This window comes from Lampris incognitus, chromosome 13, assembly GCF_029633865.1.
Source record: "Lampris incognitus isolate fLamInc1 chromosome 13, fLamInc1.hap2, whole genome shotgun sequence".
Lineage (NCBI taxonomy): Eukaryota > Metazoa > Chordata > Actinopteri > Lampriformes > Lampridae > Lampris > Lampris incognitus.
In genome coordinates, this window is record NC_079223.1 from 12,094,546 (window position 1) to 12,113,671 (window position 19,126).

Here is a 19,126-nt window from a genome sequence, read left to right on the forward strand (position 1 = left end):
ACCGCCCTGTTGACCTTCTTCCACTACTACTACTACTACTACTATTACTACTACTACTTTCGGCTGCTCCCGTTACGGGTCGCCACGGCAGATCATCCGTTTCCATTTCTTTGTTGACCTTCTTCCACGCCTGTTCATATTTCCATTCCAGCAAAACAACTAAGGTTAAATAACTCCGGAAGGAGAAAACAGCAATCAGTGTGTCCACCATCTTGACAAGATTTCGAGTGGGAACGGCTCTCTGGTAGCCATGCTTAGGCTGATTAGCTATTGCCTCTTCACTACAAGCAAAACCTTCACTTGAGTTCATTTTTCAACCCGAGCAAGCACCCCTTTGCTCATTACATACATCCCAGTTTGAAGTAATGGGTTCTGGCACCACAATGCCTCAGTTCATTGTCTCTTCACTGATCTGCACTGCCTCAAAATTTGCCATTGGTTTCGGTGTGAACACACAGCAAATGAGAATAAATCTTTTTCTGCTCTACCTGATCACTCCTTTCACAAGACATTTTATCACAAAGCTCCAGGAAGTAACAGGAAGTATCCCACACAAATTCTGGGATGGCAGACATCAATTTAAAATTCTTCAATATAGATATCCCAACTGACTGGTACTGCCTTGTTAGCCTGTCTCTCCCTTTTCACTGCCTGAAGGAGTGCTACTCACCCAATTAGCCTTATCTCTCTATTATTTCTAAAGATGTACTAATTTCTCCGTCTCTCTCTTACAGACCTACTCATATATCCCTTTATTTTGCTTTGTCTCAAAGTGACTGTTAAGCTGGGCAGACACTGCACAATTCAAGTATTCTTGTTCATTGCATTAACTCACACTACACATTTAAATCACCCGTTCTGCACGGCCAAAGCCTATGATGTCTACGCTCACACTGTACGGTTCGATCGAAATGCCATGACATGGGTGCACACACTGAACGGTTACACAGAAAACTCCAGTTTTGTCCATTGATAATTCCAATAGATTTATTCAAACAATATGCCCGCTTTCTCCAAAATGCTCTAAACCTTTGTTGTACATTTTAAGACATGTTTGTGAAAAAGGCTAGGAGAAAGCTGCAGGTTGCAATCAAGATCAGATTTGACGGGTGCTCAGTTGGCGTGGCAGTCTATTCTGTTGCCTACCACCATGGGGATCGCCGGATCAAATTCCCGTGTTACCTCTGGCTTGGTTAGGCTTCCCTGCAGACGCAAATGGCTGTGTCTGCGGGTGGGGAAGCCAGATGTGGGTATGTGTCCTGGTCGCCGCACTAGCGCCTCTAGTCGGTCGGTCGCCTGTTTGGGGTGGGGGGGGGGATAGTGTGATCCTCCCACGTGCTACATTCCCTTGGTGAAACTCCTCACTGTTAGGTGAAAAGAAGTGGCTGGTGACTCCACATGTATTGGAGGAGGCATGTGGTGGTCTGCAGATCAGCAGAGGGGGTGGAGCAGCGACCGGGACGGCTTGGAAGAGTTGGGGTAATTGGTCAGATACAATTTGGATGAAAAAAGGGGAAAAAATAAAAATAAGAAAAAAAAGATCAGCTGTGACTACCATGGTACAAACCATATTTAAGCTAATATAATAGGCTACTGTTTCCAGAGCTTGATCTATCTGGTCTTCATACATTCAGTCCACTGTACCCGCTCTCTCCTCTGTGCCATGTTATTATTGTTGGCTCTTGCCGGGGCACTCGGGTAGCTTCGCACTGAATTGTGGGAAATCGGATCGCAATACCACTCAAACTACGAGACAGCCAACCAAAGCTTCTGATATGCCAACCAGGGCTGGCCCGTGGGTCTGCTGGGCCCTAGGCGAGATCTTGACCCCCCCCACCCCAAACTAACAAATAATAATACAAATAAAATCGGACAGGCAACAATGATGTTACTTTTAAAATATTTATTAATAGTGCTATAATGTACTATATTATACAAAATGTATGTATACTTGTATACTGAACTTTTTTGTTAATGTACACCTGCAAACTTTGTCAAAAATAAAATAAAAAAATTGGTCACAAAAATATAGTGCTACAATGTATTGCAGCGAAATCCAGGGGGCAGCCCGGCCGGACCGTCGCAGCCAGGACGCGAACTCGGATTTCCCGCACCACGGGCGACAACATTAACCAGACGACTAAAGGGTCCGACCCGTTAGCCAAGGGCCAACGTGTCTACTTATCCATGCATATTAGACTACCCCCCCTTCTTCGGGAACGCACTTCCCGAAGATATCAGCATATCAGCTTTCCATGCCCTCACGCCTCTGGGCGCACACGCTTCTGATGGCCTCACAGTCTCACCATCCCACTTCTGACACCAATGTAGCGAATTCGGGGGGGCAGTCGGGAACCGTAACAGCCGGGACGCGAACCCCTATCTCCTGCACCACAGGCGACAATGTTAACCAGTCGACTAAAGGGTCCAACCCGTTAGCCAAGGGCTAACGTGTCTACTTATCCGTGCACGTTACAGTATATTTGGCAGTATAGCCCACAGTAGTTCCCAGTATATTTCACAGTATAACTCACAGTATATTTCTCAGTATAACGCAGCGATTATTATTTGTAAAAATAAATAAATAAATCTTAACTCTTTCGGGGCCCTAGGCGACCGCCTATTTCACCTATAGCTATGATGCCGGCGATCCATCTGATCATCCTACAGCCAGATCGCTGATCATTCGGGCAATTAATCTGGTGTTGCGATCCTCCTCAAACTGCACGTCAAAGAACAGCCAATGAGGTAGAAATTTGGCCTGACTCTAAAACGAGTCGGTGACGGGCAAATCATGATTAAAATCCAGCTCAACTCGTACAGTGTCTGCCCAGCTTTACTGACCCTTCTTTACCAGGGGAGCTGGTGCCACTGGTGGAAAGTATAAAGTCAGGTTTGTTCTGTGAAGTTAATGTACCAGATGTAGCAACATGAGTATGCAGCGGGGCATCGCTGAAAGAAACACTTAGCCAGATGGAAAAAAAGAAAAGAAATAAAAATCAGTGCTCAGAGAAGACACACACACTTGGGCAGCAGGATTATGTCTTAAATCATAATCATAATTATTTTGCTTAAAATTGTGATCATGGTTATCATGACTCTTCAACCATTTTGGGGAACAGAATTCTTTTGTTGAGCATTTTAAAATAAACAATTTTATAAACCTATAAAAAATAAACATTCAAATGTAAAAATCAAAATACTACTCTTCACACCAGAGCAAAACAAACCCTGCAGGAATAATCACCCCCAGACACTCAATTAATGGGGGAAGGAAATATCGAAATCGTGATTAATATAGGATTAACTGTGCAGCCCTAACACACACTCCAGCCTTTAGAAATGTGATGGTGAGCACATAAACTCGTGAAACACATCTTAGATTATAAGTCATGGGGGATTCAAATAATGTTTCACATAAGGCACAGGGGGTTCCTCCCCAAACACACACACACGCACACACACGGTCCTTGCTCACCATGAGTGCGTCAGAAGCACACACGCTGTGAAAGCCATGGTAGAAGGCAGCAAACTGTTTACAGATAGACTTGTTCAGCAGAAAGTCTATGTAGAGCTGGACGTACTCTGTTGAGAGAGAGAAAAGGGGAGCAGGAAAGAAGAGAGCAAAAAGAAAAAAGGGAAGAGAAAGGGAAGTCAGAAAAAATGAAAAAGAAGAGGGGAACAGAGGGCAAAGAGAAGAAGGAAGGGAGAGAGAGGTGGAGAGGGGATAAAAACAGCGTGATTTCATTATTCCATTACACACTCCTCCCTGTTTTCCCCTCAGATTAATGTGTTTCTATTAAAAAAAAAACAAACAAACAAAAGGGCCTTGTCACAGAACTGCCTGCCGATGGCAGAATGTCGTCACTTGATGGAAAAACTGAGTTTTGGGAAGTTAAGGTCAACATTTTCATCTTGACCATAAAATCTGAGGGTTCAAAGGAAGCTTGGAAGCTAATTTGAGTTTCTGCACAGGCACTTCACTTCAGCAGCACAGAAAGTGTTTTCCGTTACTTCCTACAATAGCACAAAATGTGTATGCAACATCAGCACCACAAAGAGAAGCTCCAACTCTTATCTCATAGATGCATGTCCCTCCTCATGCCTTGTCTCATGGCGTAATAATGACTCTAGTCTCCTTTTCATCATTATTGTCTCTAATGGGAGGACTTTTCATCGTATTGAGAGATGTAACTGAAATCTTCAGAACCATTTTTACAAAGTCTAAGAATTAAGAGGTTGGTACCTTCTTAGGTAGACGGTTTTCAAATTGTTAGGACCGCTCTACTATGCTATGGTAGACTTGCAGCCTCTTGTTTTATATGTAAACATCTCTTTTGTGCACTTTCACAAAAATAGGGCCCATGATGTTTATGCAAATATCAAGTTTTGACATAATTTTGGGTAAATTCTAGTCTCAAATCAAGCAGGCATTTCCACATTTTTAGGCATTATTCAACATCATGGTGGAGATTTGCGATGCACAAAGAGGGAGATAAACTACCCTGTCTGGTGGCCAACGTGGTAATACCAGTTGTTAGCGGTATTAATATGTCGGAACATCGGTCATACTTTACTAAACCCCACTTATATAAGGGAGACTGAGTTGGTAAACACATTTCTTAATTTGGTAGTGAATTAATTAATTTGGTGTGAATATTACCTGTGAACTTCCGGTTTAGTATTTTATTTAGTCTGGACCTACCCTTCCTGTTATGCTTGGTCACAGGTATCTTGTCTCCTCCAGGCTTCAGATTGTAAGACCTCACCACGCCCATCTCTTCCTGGGATACCTGTATCACGCACACACGCAGAGATTAACTACAACAAATACCACCTGGTAGATCAATAACCACACATTCATACAGAATTGATAATAATATATGTATACCATCATACATCATTTATACATATATATCTCCTACCTGAGACTGAAATCGTAATTAATAGACAGACAAACCCTCTTTACACAAATCTGTTGGAATAAGTTGTAAATGTTTTCATGCTTTGATTAAAACAAATACATTTTGGAAAAAAAAGGTGGATTTTTCCCAAAATACCAGGAGCATGCATATTCACATGACTACATGCACATAGAGCCAGCAAAGTTTTTGTTTTTCAAATGGAGATGGCAACACGGAGTGGACCAAACTTCAGAACAGGAACCAAATGTTCGTATGTCCAGAAATATTTAGGTGCAAGACAAAAACCACAAAACATAGAACGAAGGAGTGAGGTCTGCACACTGAAATGCTCCCAATACTTATTTTAATCTATCAGATCTTCCTCAGGCCACAACACAGAGTGGACACCCAGAATCTTGAGTCTGAGTTATGCTGCCTTCTGGTCAGTTTGGTTAGATGTCTGGTCTCTCACACTGACGGATCAAACAGACTAAATACACGTCTGTGAATGTTCTCATTCATCCAGGTCATGGTTATCCAAAGGAATTGAATCAAGTGCAACTGGACTTGATTCAATTCCTTTGGAGAGACTAAATACACCCAAGTCAACTACACTGCTACCTAACTAGCACTACGCCAAGTTAGTGTTAGCGAATATTGCAGCTCCGCCTGATATACATTATTACATTTTTCCCAATTACAATTGATTTATGTTATCTGACAAACATTACACTGGGTTTACACGGCATGCGAAACAGCCATGGAATGTAGTTGTAGTTTCCACCAGACATGGGATGGCTGAGGAGCGGGCGTGGAGTATCTGCATGTTTCCCTGTGTGTAACAAACTGGAATGACTAAACCATCTGTTGTCATTTAGATAACCCAGTGAACAAAACTATTTCCATTTGGAAAGTAATATTTTAAGAGAGATCAGACATTTACCATCCCTAAGATTACTGTTAACTGAATTTGGTGCCCATATAGGTGACAAACAGCCACTGCCCACAAGAAGACACAAGTAATTATTATTATTGTAATCTATTATTGTAATCTATTTATATAGAACTTTTCAAAACAAAGTTACAGTGCTTCACAAGGAGTAAACGGGATTAAAGGGACGTGAAATAAGTGGACTACAAAAGCAATCGCACAACAAACTGAACAGAAAAATCAGAGGATATGAGAAGCCTTACGGTAAGCCTACGTTTTAAGCAGAGATTTAAAATATGATACAGACTTTGCCAGCCTGAGTTATGTGCCATCCTGAACCCTCTGACCACAAGGTGCAGGTCCTCCCTGCTACTTGAGTCAAAAGGAATTCAGCAGGTTGCAGAACATTTTCTTACCACAGCCATTTTTTTTAATAGTCCTCCTACTGAAATCAGCAAGGCTCATCTTGTACTATCCTTCAAATCAAAACTAAAAATCTCATTACAAGTACTGAACAGACTTGAGATTAGCAGTTACCACTGAGCTGGCTGGCCCTGTTGATGCCTAACCTTAGTACCTCCTCCCCGGTTGGGTCTCAGTCTCAGTGCAAGGTTAGCTTAGTCTCTCATTAGTACTAAACTATAGGCCCTGGTAATGGGGAACCCTTTCCCTGTCCTCCTTGAAAGCTTTTGTACCCTTCTAAATCATGATCACTTCCAGCGTATGACCCTGCTGTCGTGTGCCTAGGCACTCTCTTTTATTCTCTATGCGGACTGGTTGGGGTCCTGGTAGCGGTATGGTAATGGGGTGATGCATGCAGTGCTATCCCAGTGCTCACTTTTCTTTTTCTGCATTGTTTCATTATAACAATGTCTAATTAATTGCTTTCATCAAGTGTTTAATTTCTATATCTGTTGTTGTGTTGTCAGTGTTGCACCATTCAACATCTATTGCGCGCCTGCCAGAGATTCCACGACTGATGTTCTTCCCGGTGTTTCTAACATTTTTTTCTCTACATGTTTTTCTTTCTTCCATTGCAGTTTCTTCCCATCTGAACTGGTGGTGTGAAGACAGAGAATGTCATCAATTAGCACCGAATGTATGTACCCGTTTCTCACTGTGGGAATGTGAAGCCCTCTGAGACTACATGTGAAGTAGAGCTCTGCAAATCAACTCGACTCTGTGACTGAACCCTATAGCGTGAAGGTTACTGTCATCTATATGTCTATATATGGTTTCTCTGTGGGGTTTAAAAAGGGAGAGGGTGATCGAGAGACATACACTACAGTGAGAACCAGAGAGAGAGAGAGAGAGAGAATCAGAGGGAGAGAGAGAGCAGGTCAGTGAGTTTAGCTGTATCACGGTGGCATGATCAGACACAACTTACTGAGGCGCACAATAAACCTAACACCAAGAGCCAAAATAGCACTTTGAGTCACGCTATTAATGGTTCTTTGTGTAGTTTTACAAAACAACGATAGCTTCATTATATTATATCTAATGTAACTGTATTCCAGTTTGCTTAACTTTTTCATGCTGTGACCATAGAAATGATATTAACAGCTAGAGGTAGCAACCCAGCTGGTATCTGTTGGCATGCTTTGAAGCTGATTTTTTGGCTTAAATCCAAGATGGCCGCCGGGCATCACATAAATATCGGTAGGGCTCTGGGAGGAAACTTAATACCGCTGCAGTAAAAATGGGACTAGAATAACGAGATTTTATTTATGCCTTGATTATTGTCAAAAAACACTCAGTACCACGAGTTAATACATTTATTGATACTACATCCATTACTTTACCTTTGCTACATACTGCTGTCTAATAAATCTAAAATGCCTGTTCATTGGTAGTTATAACAAATGTCCTCCTGTAATAATTCAGGGAAAAAAGCATACAGGGAAAAAAGCTCAACCATCAGAGTAAAGGTCTCACCTGGAAAGTGAGGTAGATATCTTCCTCTACGTTTCCCTCGTAGCTTAGCAACTCTCCAAAACCATGAGCTAGATCCTGTGAACAGAACACACTGTTCATTAAAACCCTCTCTATCACAAAAGAAATACAGCAACACTAAGTTAGATTCAGCCCTTCATATTCATGGTGAAGCCACACACTGGATGTAGCGAAGCTGCCAAGCGTCACCACCACCTTTCATTTTGAATAAGCAGGTCATTTCCTTCACAGAAAATGATGGGATATCTGGCAAGATTGGCAGCATGGTGAGAAAAGCTAAAATCAGTGAACTTTGACCCTGGCGCACAAGAAATTTGCAAGTTTGGCGGTGGACACACAGGCATCTCATATTCCCCCCACCTTCTGGTTAAGTTTAGGTGTAAGGATCTGGCAGGGTAGTTGTCCCTCCCAGTGGAAGAAGATAAAGGGAACTGGAGGTGTCTCAAAGTCAGCCACCAGACCTCTCTTGAAATGTGTGTAGCAGAAAACAATTGGATTTTAGAGAAAGGCCCACTGTCAAAATGCTACCCATAGCTGGCATCATGACTGGGCATTGCCCATCCAGATTGGATTTTGTGCCCCCCCCCCCATCCATGGTCCCCAACATTCTCAAAATTCCTTATATTGTAGTGTCTTGGTGACAAACAAAACTCGATCTCATGAATTTATCAAATAACAGGCTGCTGCGTGACCACAGCCCTTACCAACAGAAACAGCTAAGCTCACAAAAATAGCTGTGCCAGTCAGAATAAAGGGCTTTTCAGAGAGCAAGCCACAAATGCTGAGAGGCCATTCATTGTGGGCAGCTAGCAGGCAAAGAACACACCGCGCGGCTGTTTTAAAATATGTAATGGCCAGCGGGAGCGGTAGTTCCCAACTTTTTAGGTCACAACACGGGATTTCATTGCGGAGTTGACAGCCTGGGTTAGCCAATTAGCATACTCATTCAAAATCGCTCAAGTAGTTTCATTCAGCAAGTCACCTTGAGATCTACTAATGGTGAGTAAAATTACATTTACTTAACATTCTGAACTGGCCCAATTCATTAACTTGCATTGTTGCACTGGCACGGTGAGATTGAACTGTGTGGGGTTACATTTGTTTGGGGAGCTGATAATACAACTATTTAATTAGTTTCATCAAACACATTTACAAAAACAGCAAGTATGGTGTACAGACATAATGACTTGACTAAACTGACTGACCTGCTAGTGGTAGTTACTACTAGCAGACCAGCGGGAGTGTAAATGTGTTGCTCCTGTTTGACATCATGGGGTTTGTGTCTCTGACTAACTAAAGGTTGATCCAACTGCCAGCGAATTTATTTTGGTCAACACCCATGGACGACACCCCTAACACAAACAAATGCCTATTATGCCTTGCGCTTGCCAGAATGAGCGAACCAAACTTTTTTTCACTCCAACAATAGTGACGAAAAAAACAAGACTCAAGACCCAGCCGACTTTTAAAAAAATGGAAGGAGGGGGCTTCAGGGTAGCGTAGTGGTCTATCCTGTTGCCTACCACTATCGGGATCACCGGCTCAAATCCCCATGTTACCTCTGGCTTGGTCGGGCGTCCCTACAGACACAATTGGCCGGGCCTGCGGGTGGGAAGCCGGATGCTGGTGTGTGCCCTGGTCGCTGCACTAGCGCCTCCTCTGGCTGGTTGGTGCGCCTGTTCAGGGGGGAGGGGGAACTGGGGGGAATAGCATGATCCTCCCACACGCTACATCCCCCTGGTGAAACTCTTCACTGTCAGGTGGAAAGAAGCAGCTGGCGACTTCACGTGGATCGGAGGAAGCATGTTGTATTCTGCAGCCCTCTCCGGATCGGCAGCGGAGGTGGAGCAGCGACCGGGATGGCTTGGAAGAATGGTGTAATTGGCCAAATTCAATTGGGGAGAAAAAGGGGTAACAAAAAAAATACACAAAAAAAAGAATCGAAGAAGACCTAACAATAACGTAAATTTTCCACGCTTATGTCTGAAACAACTTGCTTGAATTCCAAACTTTTCCAGGATTCCTGTAGTTCATAATAGAATAGAATTCATGGATTCATCCCTGTAGCATGTCATATGATATACTGTGGTTGTGTTCTGTAGTTCTGTATTTGGCTTTTGAAGGTCTGCGTCAGCCCAAGAGCACGTGTGACACTGCACAGCGAAACTGTCTGCACTCACGTCACTGAGTCCAACTCATGTTCCTTTAGTTCACTTGGGGGAACCAAGTGATTCAAGGATTCAAGCAGTGTCACACTATAGCTCTGCCAAACCAGACTGACATACCGTTGGAATAACTACAGTCATGGCACTGGCAACTGCACAGTATGCCAACTGCAGGCTGCACATCTCATATCACACTGTTACACAACCTCCACAGCCTGTTTTAGCACCACTGTGCGTGTGTGTGCACGTGCTGCAGTTTTCTGAGGATGACAAAGACAGGGAATGAGGAAAAAAATGAAGACGACAAACATGACAAATTTGCATACGTTAACATCAGAAAGAGAAGAAGAGGGTGCTTGTGAGTGAGGACGTACATGTGTGTACGTGCATGCTGGAACGACCAAGGGGGTGTGTCTGCGTGGACAAAATAGATAAAAACTCGGAGAGAAAAGAGTCAAGAGTATATGCCCAACCCGTTAAGCAATAAAATAAAAACCAGCCAAACTGCCAGAATGAGGTAAACATCTGGCTGTACCAGGCATCTAAATTAAACAAAAACACCTAGCAGCTACAGAACAATCACTTCCAAGGAGAGGTGTTGGTACTAGTCAAACACTCGCACAACAGCAACACTGTTTAGAGAATGATTAAGAAGACTGCCCATAAAAATACCAACGCTGTGGAACCAGACTTTTGGTTCATTTACCAGCAGATACAGAAGAGATATAAAGTTGACAGATGAAACTTATTTATTTTTGCATATTAGATGAGAGCAACCACAGGGGGTTTGCAATTAAACAAAAGCCCTTTCCAAACAGGACTAAAAACAACCACAACACAAAGTGGAAATTGAATAAGCATGGGATTTCATTGTTATATATTAATAATTTATCGGGTTATTGAAACTCAAAGCAAAGTGGTGAAGGCTTTGTGGGGAGTTAAATCGCTGTAGAGTTGCGGCATCAAAAGCTTTACTCTAGCTACCTCTAGTGTCAGAAAGAAAAACATGTGCATTTGATGACTATTATGGGGTTAAAGGATGTAGGGGGCGAAGAGAGAGATAAAGGGAGAGATGGAGGGACTGAGGATACGGGAAAAAAGAGGCAGAAGAAAACAAGAAAAAATAGAGATCATGTTGCTACGGACAGAGAAATCTAAATCTAAAGAGAAAAACGAAATCTTTCCCAGTACCACTAGCAAAGATGGGGCAACAGTTTGGTAATTTGGTTACCTGACAGTTGTTATTTAAAGCAAAGCTACTTGCAGTGTCAAAACTTTTTACGTGTCCATGTGCAAGAGCAGTCAAGGCTACCAACTCTCTTTGCCTAATGATGTGTACTGACACAGGAAAACAAACTGCAAACTGAACCTATAAGATGTCTTTATTCATGCTCAATAGTCCAGGTAAGGAAATCCCAGAAAGCTGGATCAGTTCATCTGGACACAACGTTTAGTGAGAGAAACGTATCGTCACTCATCTAAGTGACCTCTTCTCGGCTGACTGTAGGTATCCCCACCCTTATCAACAGCACAACTGCGTAACGATCGAAACCAGCAACTGGTTTCAAATGCAAATTACCGTGACCATTAACGAGAGTTACAATGGCCATGTTTACTATTCACAGAGAATTAGGGAATAGTTGCAATCACAGCATTGTAAGATGCCGACAGATGTACCCCTCCCCCCCCCCCCCCCGTTCAGGGGATGGTTGTTCCCTCTTCACATAGATGGCCTCTTTGTCTCTCCGTTCAAACCAGCGTTCCTCCCTATCAAGGATTTGCACATCCTCATCACTGAAAGAGTGGCCACTGGCCTGCAGATGGGTGTAGACTGTGGAGTCCTGGCCTGACGTGTTAGCTCTTCTGTGTTGTGCCATCTTCATGGCCAGCGTCTGTTTAGTTTCCCCTATACACAAATCACGGCAATCCTCCCAGCACTTAACGGCGTACACTACATTGCCCTGTTTGTGCCAGGAGACCTGATCCTTGGGGTAGACCAATTTCTGGCGCAGCATGTCTTGGGGTTTGAAAGCAACTGAGATGCGGTATTTGGAAAATATGCGTCTCAACTGTTCCGACACCACCGCCACATAAGGAATCACCACTGTTTTACGCTTAAACAGCTGTTGTCCTTCTCCTCTCTTCGATCGGCTGGCGCACTGTTTGGGCGTCTTCCTGGCTTTGACAAACACCCAGTTAGGATAACCACACTTAACCGGGGTCTGTTTGATGTGGGATTTCTCCCCTTCCCCGGCCGCTGTGTCGGTGGGGACGTTGTCAGCTCGGTGGTGCAGCATCCTGATGACTCCTAGTTAGTGCTGCAGTGGATGATGAGATGAGTCTACACCCATCTATAGGCCAGTGGCCACTCATTCATGCATGACGCTGTGCACATCCTTGATAGGGAAGACCGCTGGTTTGAATGGGGAGTCAAAGAGGCCATCTATATGAAGAGGGAACGACCATCCCTGAACCAAGCAGGGAGGCTTAGAGTACATCTGTCACCATCTTACAATGCTGTGATTGCAACTATTCCCAAATCCTCTGTGAATAGTACACATGGCCAGGGCAATTTGCACAAGAAACCGATCATTGGTTTTGGTCGGTTTGCAACTGTGATGTTTACAAGGTTGGCAATACCTGCAGTCAGCTGGGGGAGTCACTTAGATGAGTAATGAAACGTTTCTCCCACTAAACTTTATGTCCGGACGAACTGATTCATCTTTCTGGGAAATGTATAAAAGCTACACTTTTAGGCTACCAGACCTCTCACACAGAATACACACATTACCACAAAAAGGACAAGCTATCATAGTGCACCCATGAAGCACATTCATGTACGTACATCGCCATACAAACAGCACCAGTGATTAGCCAATGACATGCAAGGCTGGATTACTGACCAGACAAAGTGGGCAAATGTCCTGTGGCCCGGGACCCCCAGGGGTGCCAGATACCCCGGGTTGGATGAGTGTCAACTGTTTTGTGGTCATTTGAATAAGTGGACATTTGTTTGGGAATATGCACCATTGAAGCACATTATCATCTGATGTTAAATGTTAGGGGCCTTAGGAGGGGCCCTGCATTATTATTCAGTCTTGACGCTCTGTTGTGTGGAAGGGCTCTGTCTCAAAATCTAGTCTTAAGGCCCCTATCATTTCAGTTGATATTGAGCTTACATGGTGCATATTGCTAAACAAATTTGCAATGGCGACTCTGAGGCCAAGCAGTATTCCATCAGGCCCTACCTGAAAAGATGCTGATGAATTTGCCTCTCAATCAAACATGATGGCAAGCTTAATTGACCAGCGTGATTTTGGTGATGTAGCGTCAGCTGCTAATATTTACACGGATACTGGCTGTGAAATATAATAATATACACAACCCAATATTCAACACGCTATAAATAAGAACTAACTAAAGCCTACCGGCATTATCTGATGCAGGTCCTCGAGGGTAGCATTTGCCATGCCAACAGGGGTGTTCTGGTCACATGGCACAGTGGGCGGGGTCAGAAGCTTCCTGTAAGAGAGGAAGAGGGTGGTATCATGCACACATACACAAACACACATAAAGCAAGCTGTAAAGTCCTGCATTCACCACACAAAGTGTCATCCTCCTTTGAGCATTAAACAGCAGACCATAATCAGCTAATGGCAGCAGGAAAGTCTAGCTCAAATTCAACTAAGCCACCTATTCAAAAGATTACTGCTAAAAACCTTTTATGGCTACAAGTGAGCAGACAAATCCTCTTCAAATACGTCCGCTGATCAAGGAAACATGCAGCAGTGGCTCAGCACATAAAGTGGAATCGTTAACGGATTGCATTTATATAGTGCTTTTCTAGCTGCAACAGCCACCCAAAGTGCTTTACAATCAGTGAATGCCTCACATTCACCCACGCACACACACTCATACACCAAAGGCAGTGTCAACCACGCAAGGTAACAACCAGCTCACTGGGGGCAGTTAGGGGTTTAGGTGTTACACCTCGACATTTTTGCAAGGAGGACCCGAGGATCGAACTGGTAACCCTCCAGTTACCAGACAATCTGCTCTACCTCTGTGCCACTGCTGCCCGGGCAGCCTGGCATTTCTGTGGGTGAAAACACCTTGTCGTTGAGACGTCAGAGGGAAATGGCTTAACTCGTTCAAGCTGTCAGGAAGGACACACTCAAACAATCGCACTTTGCAACAGCGGTGTGCAGAAGAAGGGCAGTGCATTCAAACTTAAAAGCGGATGGACCACAGCAGCAGAGGACAACGCGACAGTCTTGATGACTGAAGATTGGAAAAACATCACCTGGTCTGATGAAACATGATTACTGCAGCAGCCAAGATGGTAGAATCAGACTTAAGTGTAAACAGTATGACTCCATCCTGCCCTGTGTCAACAGTGCAGGTGGGGGTGTAGTAATGGTGTGGGGAATGTTCTCCAACACCTTCATAAAAACGGAGCATTATTTGAATGCCACAGGATACCTGAGCATTGTTGCTGCCCATATGCATCCCTTTATGGCCCGAGTCTACCCCTTTTCCTATGACTGCTTCCAGCAGGCGCCATGTCACGAAGCACGGCTCTTGCGTGCTTTATGACATGGCGCCTCGAGCTGATTCCACCAACATGATGGTGACTTAAGTGTACTCCAATGGCCTACACAGTGCCCACATCTTAATCCGATACAGCAACTGATGACGTGGAACAGGGGGTTTGCAGCATGAACGTAACGGCCAACAAATCTGCAGGCACTGTGTGATGCTATCGAGTCAGCATTGACCAAAATCCCTAAGGAATGTTTCCTGCAATTTGTGTAATCCATTCCATGAAGAGTTCAGGCTGTTCTGGAAGCAAAAGAGCATCCTCTGCAGTACTAGATAGGTGTACCTACTGATGTGACCAATGTGTGTATAAACCTTCATAATTTTCTGTCTATAAGAAATGAGGAAATATGAAATGATTCCCATTAAGTCGAGGACAAAATGAAAATTATACACACACACACACACACACATATATATATATATATATATATATATATAAAACAAATACTATGACAAGATTAAAATAATAATCAAAAATAAATAATTGCCAACTACTGGGTCTTCACAATGCAGCATGCACACTAAACAGACGTTGCATTTAACAAGTGAAAGAAATACTATGACCAAGAATCTATGCCGATGTATTAACTCTCTATCCAGCTGATATAAAGTTGAACAAAGCAAGTTCTATCAGAAACATTTTCACCATATACCAATCACAATCACACCAGCTTTTCATCTGGAGAAACCACCACTTTGTGCTGCTCAGTGATCCCACCGCTGCTGCTGTCATGTTGGGTTGTCTGCATAACAGCCATTACTTATGCACCTCCACCCCCTCCTGCCACCTGTCTGGGTTTGCTCCTATGTATTTTTTCATAGATAATAATTTACACTATGTGAGCTCAGTAAATTTAAGCAAAATACAATCATAATCGAAGACAGACGTCATACTGCCACTCAAATTCAATGAAAATATATTAAATGTATACGAATGTGAGTTGCCTGGCTGAAACAAGTTCATCTAGACTGTTAAACATACCTGTAGCAGTAGAGTGGGAAGTGGATATCAAGAGCGATGCTGTTGTAGACAGCCAGGCCCATCAGCTGGTCAACACACTGGGTTAAGGAGGCAGTATCGATCATCAGAGACCCCAACCAACTCACATACTTACATACATGATTCACAACGGTGTGTGGTGCAGTACACACTGTATGAATGCACCAGACACACGAACACAATAATAATAATAACAATATACTGTGTGCTTACCATGTGCCCCCAATTCTCATCACATAAGTGTGGGTGGCTGGAAACTGCATAATCCTTGTCAGATTTTATCCGACGTCTATAAAATTGACCTTTCTCTTTTAACAAACTGCCTAGAAATATGAGTCCGCACCCAAGACACTGCTCTAAAATGGTTTTAGCGGTATCTTGTAAATAGATCCTCCTCTGTACTTATTGGGGATACATCATCTTCAATGGGTCCCTTCCAGTGTAGCGCTCCTCAGGGGTTAATTTTAAGCACTATCCTTTGTTCAATACTCATGCTTCTGTCTGATCAAATTATTTACAGGCACAATATGTCCTCAATGCCATGCTGATGACACAGTTGTGTGCATATCACTTTTTAAAAATCGACAACATATAATAATATATTCCTAATAATGCTCTTTTCAATAAAATAAGATAACTTTATCATCATTCTTCAGTACAATTTTATGTCCTTAGTGCTGTGTTATTCAAAGCTGATATAAGCAACGCTAGGTAGTTTTATCTCTATGAAACCATCTCTGGCATAATGCTCGCTGGCTTTCTTGCTAGCCTCTGGCTAGCTGGGTAAATAGGACACCAGAAAAACAGGATATTTTGCTCAGGATACAGTTAAGTTTGGGTATAAGTTTAGAATGACAGAGGTGGTCAAATTAAGGTAATGTTATGAGTTTGGCGTAATTAAGGTCATGGTAAGCATCTGGGAGGGAGTTTTGCAATGCGAAATGCACTGAAATGCCTATTTAACCGAGGTCTGAGGGTATCCTAAATACGTAATATTCATGAGCCAGCTAACCAAACAACGTTGTGTAGCCTTCATGCTAGTGGAAATGTTCTGAAAGAGATCATTTCACAACCATGTCAGCTTATAATTATATATTCAATATAAATTTTAGTCCATGTAGCAAATATGGTAATAGTCCAGTTACTCACACATATTTGAAATAGACTGAGAAGGTCATTTTAAAGCATTTACCTTCATTCACCATCATGTATTCTTTGATTAGCAGATGCTCAGCACTGCCCCTGCTGCTCAAAGCGTAATAATGCACCCTTTTATTCTGTCTGCAGTCAATAGCAGTGGTTCGGTTTTACTTTTCTAGTTAAAAACGGCTCTCTCCTTAGCCACAGTGCCCCAAACATAACCTAGTAAATTTTAATTTATCTTTCCTATTTTCATTGAGTATAAAACCCTTCTTTTAACCTGCGGGTGAATAAAAAATGAGTCTTTCCTGTTTCCCTTCCCTCTACTTCTGGCACGCCATCCATAGCCTCTTATTAAACCTCTTCAACGTGACTTTTCCTAAAGGAACTTCTGCCCAAGTTATTTGATTTTCTAAGGCCTTTTGTGCCAGTTCATCAGCCATTTCATTTCAACTGACAACTATATGAACCGGAATCTATTCTGATTTGCCAGTCCTTGGTCCCCTGCAGCTAGCCAAGATTTTGCCTGACCAAAAATGCATCACTTTTTCTCCCTCATGGACAGTCTACTGCTCATGTTATCCTTGTTTCTAGGCAAATCTGGAAACAGGAACAAAACAAAAAAAAATAAGCGAAAGAACAAAATGAGCACACGCAAATTCTGGGTGTATACTGACTCAGTAAACAAACTTACATTCTGGACCTACATGGCTACAGAACAGGACGAACACAGACATTCAGCGGATGTGTGTAACGTGACCATGTCCCACGATGAGGATGAGTTGATCGGTTGAGTCTCTACACATCAGCGCACGGGCACAGACATGGCGTACATGTTGTGGACTTTCAGGAGTGAGGGAGTTGTGCATGCATACGTGCATGTTTTGCTCTCAGAACCCAGCGCAGTCCAGTTAAATCAGGACAGATGCAGTTTGTTATTACCTTAACTCCACTGAGTAATATAGTCTTTGTGTGTGTGTGTGTGTGTGTGACTGGTCAGTAGAGTTAATGAACTGAGCTGAATGTCCAATCCACCTGCGGAGACTTGTGTCTGAGGGCGTTGGCTGAATACAAACACACCGAAGTGTGCGCGCGCGCACACACACACACACACACAAGCATTAAGTATTTCCAGCTGTACCATGTGGTGTCCATATGTGGGGTGTGTCTAAGAGTGTTTCTACCAGTGTGTTGTGCGTCTTTCTTTTATCAGTGTACAATTAAAGGTAGGAAACAAACGTTCTTTCTCTCTCTCTCTCACACACACATGCACACAAAGATACAAATACACACATGAACCCACACACAGGACATATAAACAAAACAAGCAGTACAAGTACATTTAAGACTTGTCAATGCGAGCATCTGTGATGGCATACCGCACACTAAATGTATAAATGTGATTGTGTGTTTGCCTGTGTTAGCACTTTTATACACATATGCAACACACGCAGTCTGAGCTTGAACTGTCTGAGCCACAAAACGGATCACATCAAAAACTCAGACAGACACACACACACACACAGAGTGAGGCTGTGACAGTGGCCTTGTCGGCCCGCGCCAGTTTATCTTGCCTTTATGGGACAGGCATAACTAAAGCCGTCTCTCCATCTCTCCCTCCTTCTTCCCTTCTTGCCTCTTGGTATTATTCACAGGGCTGTCTGGCACTCCTTCACTGCACTCCTTTTTCCTGTTTACCTCTTTCTCTCTTTGTATCTCTCCCTCCGTTCTGTCACACTCACTTTCTTTTCACGTCTGTCTCTCTTACACACTCGCCCTCTCACCCGCCCCCTCATTTCTTCTTCTTTTTTGCGTGTCCCCATCTCTCCTTCTCTCTTTTGATCTCGGTACTTTTTCTATTTCTCAGACGGTCTCTCTCTCTCTCTCCATACCTGCCAGCCTCTCTCTCTCTCTCTCTCTCTCTGGTGATGCAACGCCGCCACAGTGATTATACAAAGAGGAGGAATTGATAAATTAGCCCTCAGCTAGCGCAAGGACGCATGTGGAAAATGCATGGAACATCCGAAAAGGACACACAAACGTCCACACATGCATGCATACACACCTCCTACACTCGCTTCTACTCTCTCTTTCCTCGTCTTGAACATTCTTTCGAACATAAACACACACCACACACACACACACACACACACACAGTAACCTGGCTAAGCTCAGGCAGCTATTATGTTATATAACCTTTTGAGAGTTCCCAGCTGGCTACTAACTGACGCTGAGTACTAGATCTTTCCGAGTTCACACACACACACACACACACACACACACACACACACACACACACACACACACACACACACACACACACACACACACACACACACATGCAATCCAGGAAATAGCGTTTAGGTCTGGGGAAAGAAACTTATACCATGGTGCTTCTGCTGTACTTGGGTCGGCAGAGCAGTAATTTGCG

At 43.3% G+C, this 19,126-nt stretch overlaps 1 protein-coding gene across 1 annotated transcript in view; it reads right to left on the minus strand.

Annotated features, from left to right (window-relative positions):
* hectd2 (HECT domain containing 2) overlaps positions 1–19,126 on the minus strand; it is a 102,330-nt gene that overhangs the window by 28,804 nt on the left and 54,400 nt on the right. Inside the window, exons 15-19 of the mRNA XM_056291632.1 lie at positions 15,538–15,602; positions 13,382–13,475; positions 7,771–7,845; positions 4,706–4,793; positions 3,479–3,585 (exon numbers count right to left, since the gene is read on the minus strand). Of these exons, the coding sequence (XP_056147607.1) occupies positions 3,479–3,585; positions 4,706–4,793; positions 7,771–7,845; positions 13,382–13,475; positions 15,538–15,602 (429 nt within the window). The remainder of the gene's footprint in view (positions 1–3,478; positions 3,586–4,705; positions 4,794–7,770; positions 7,846–13,381; positions 13,476–15,537; positions 15,603–19,126) is intronic.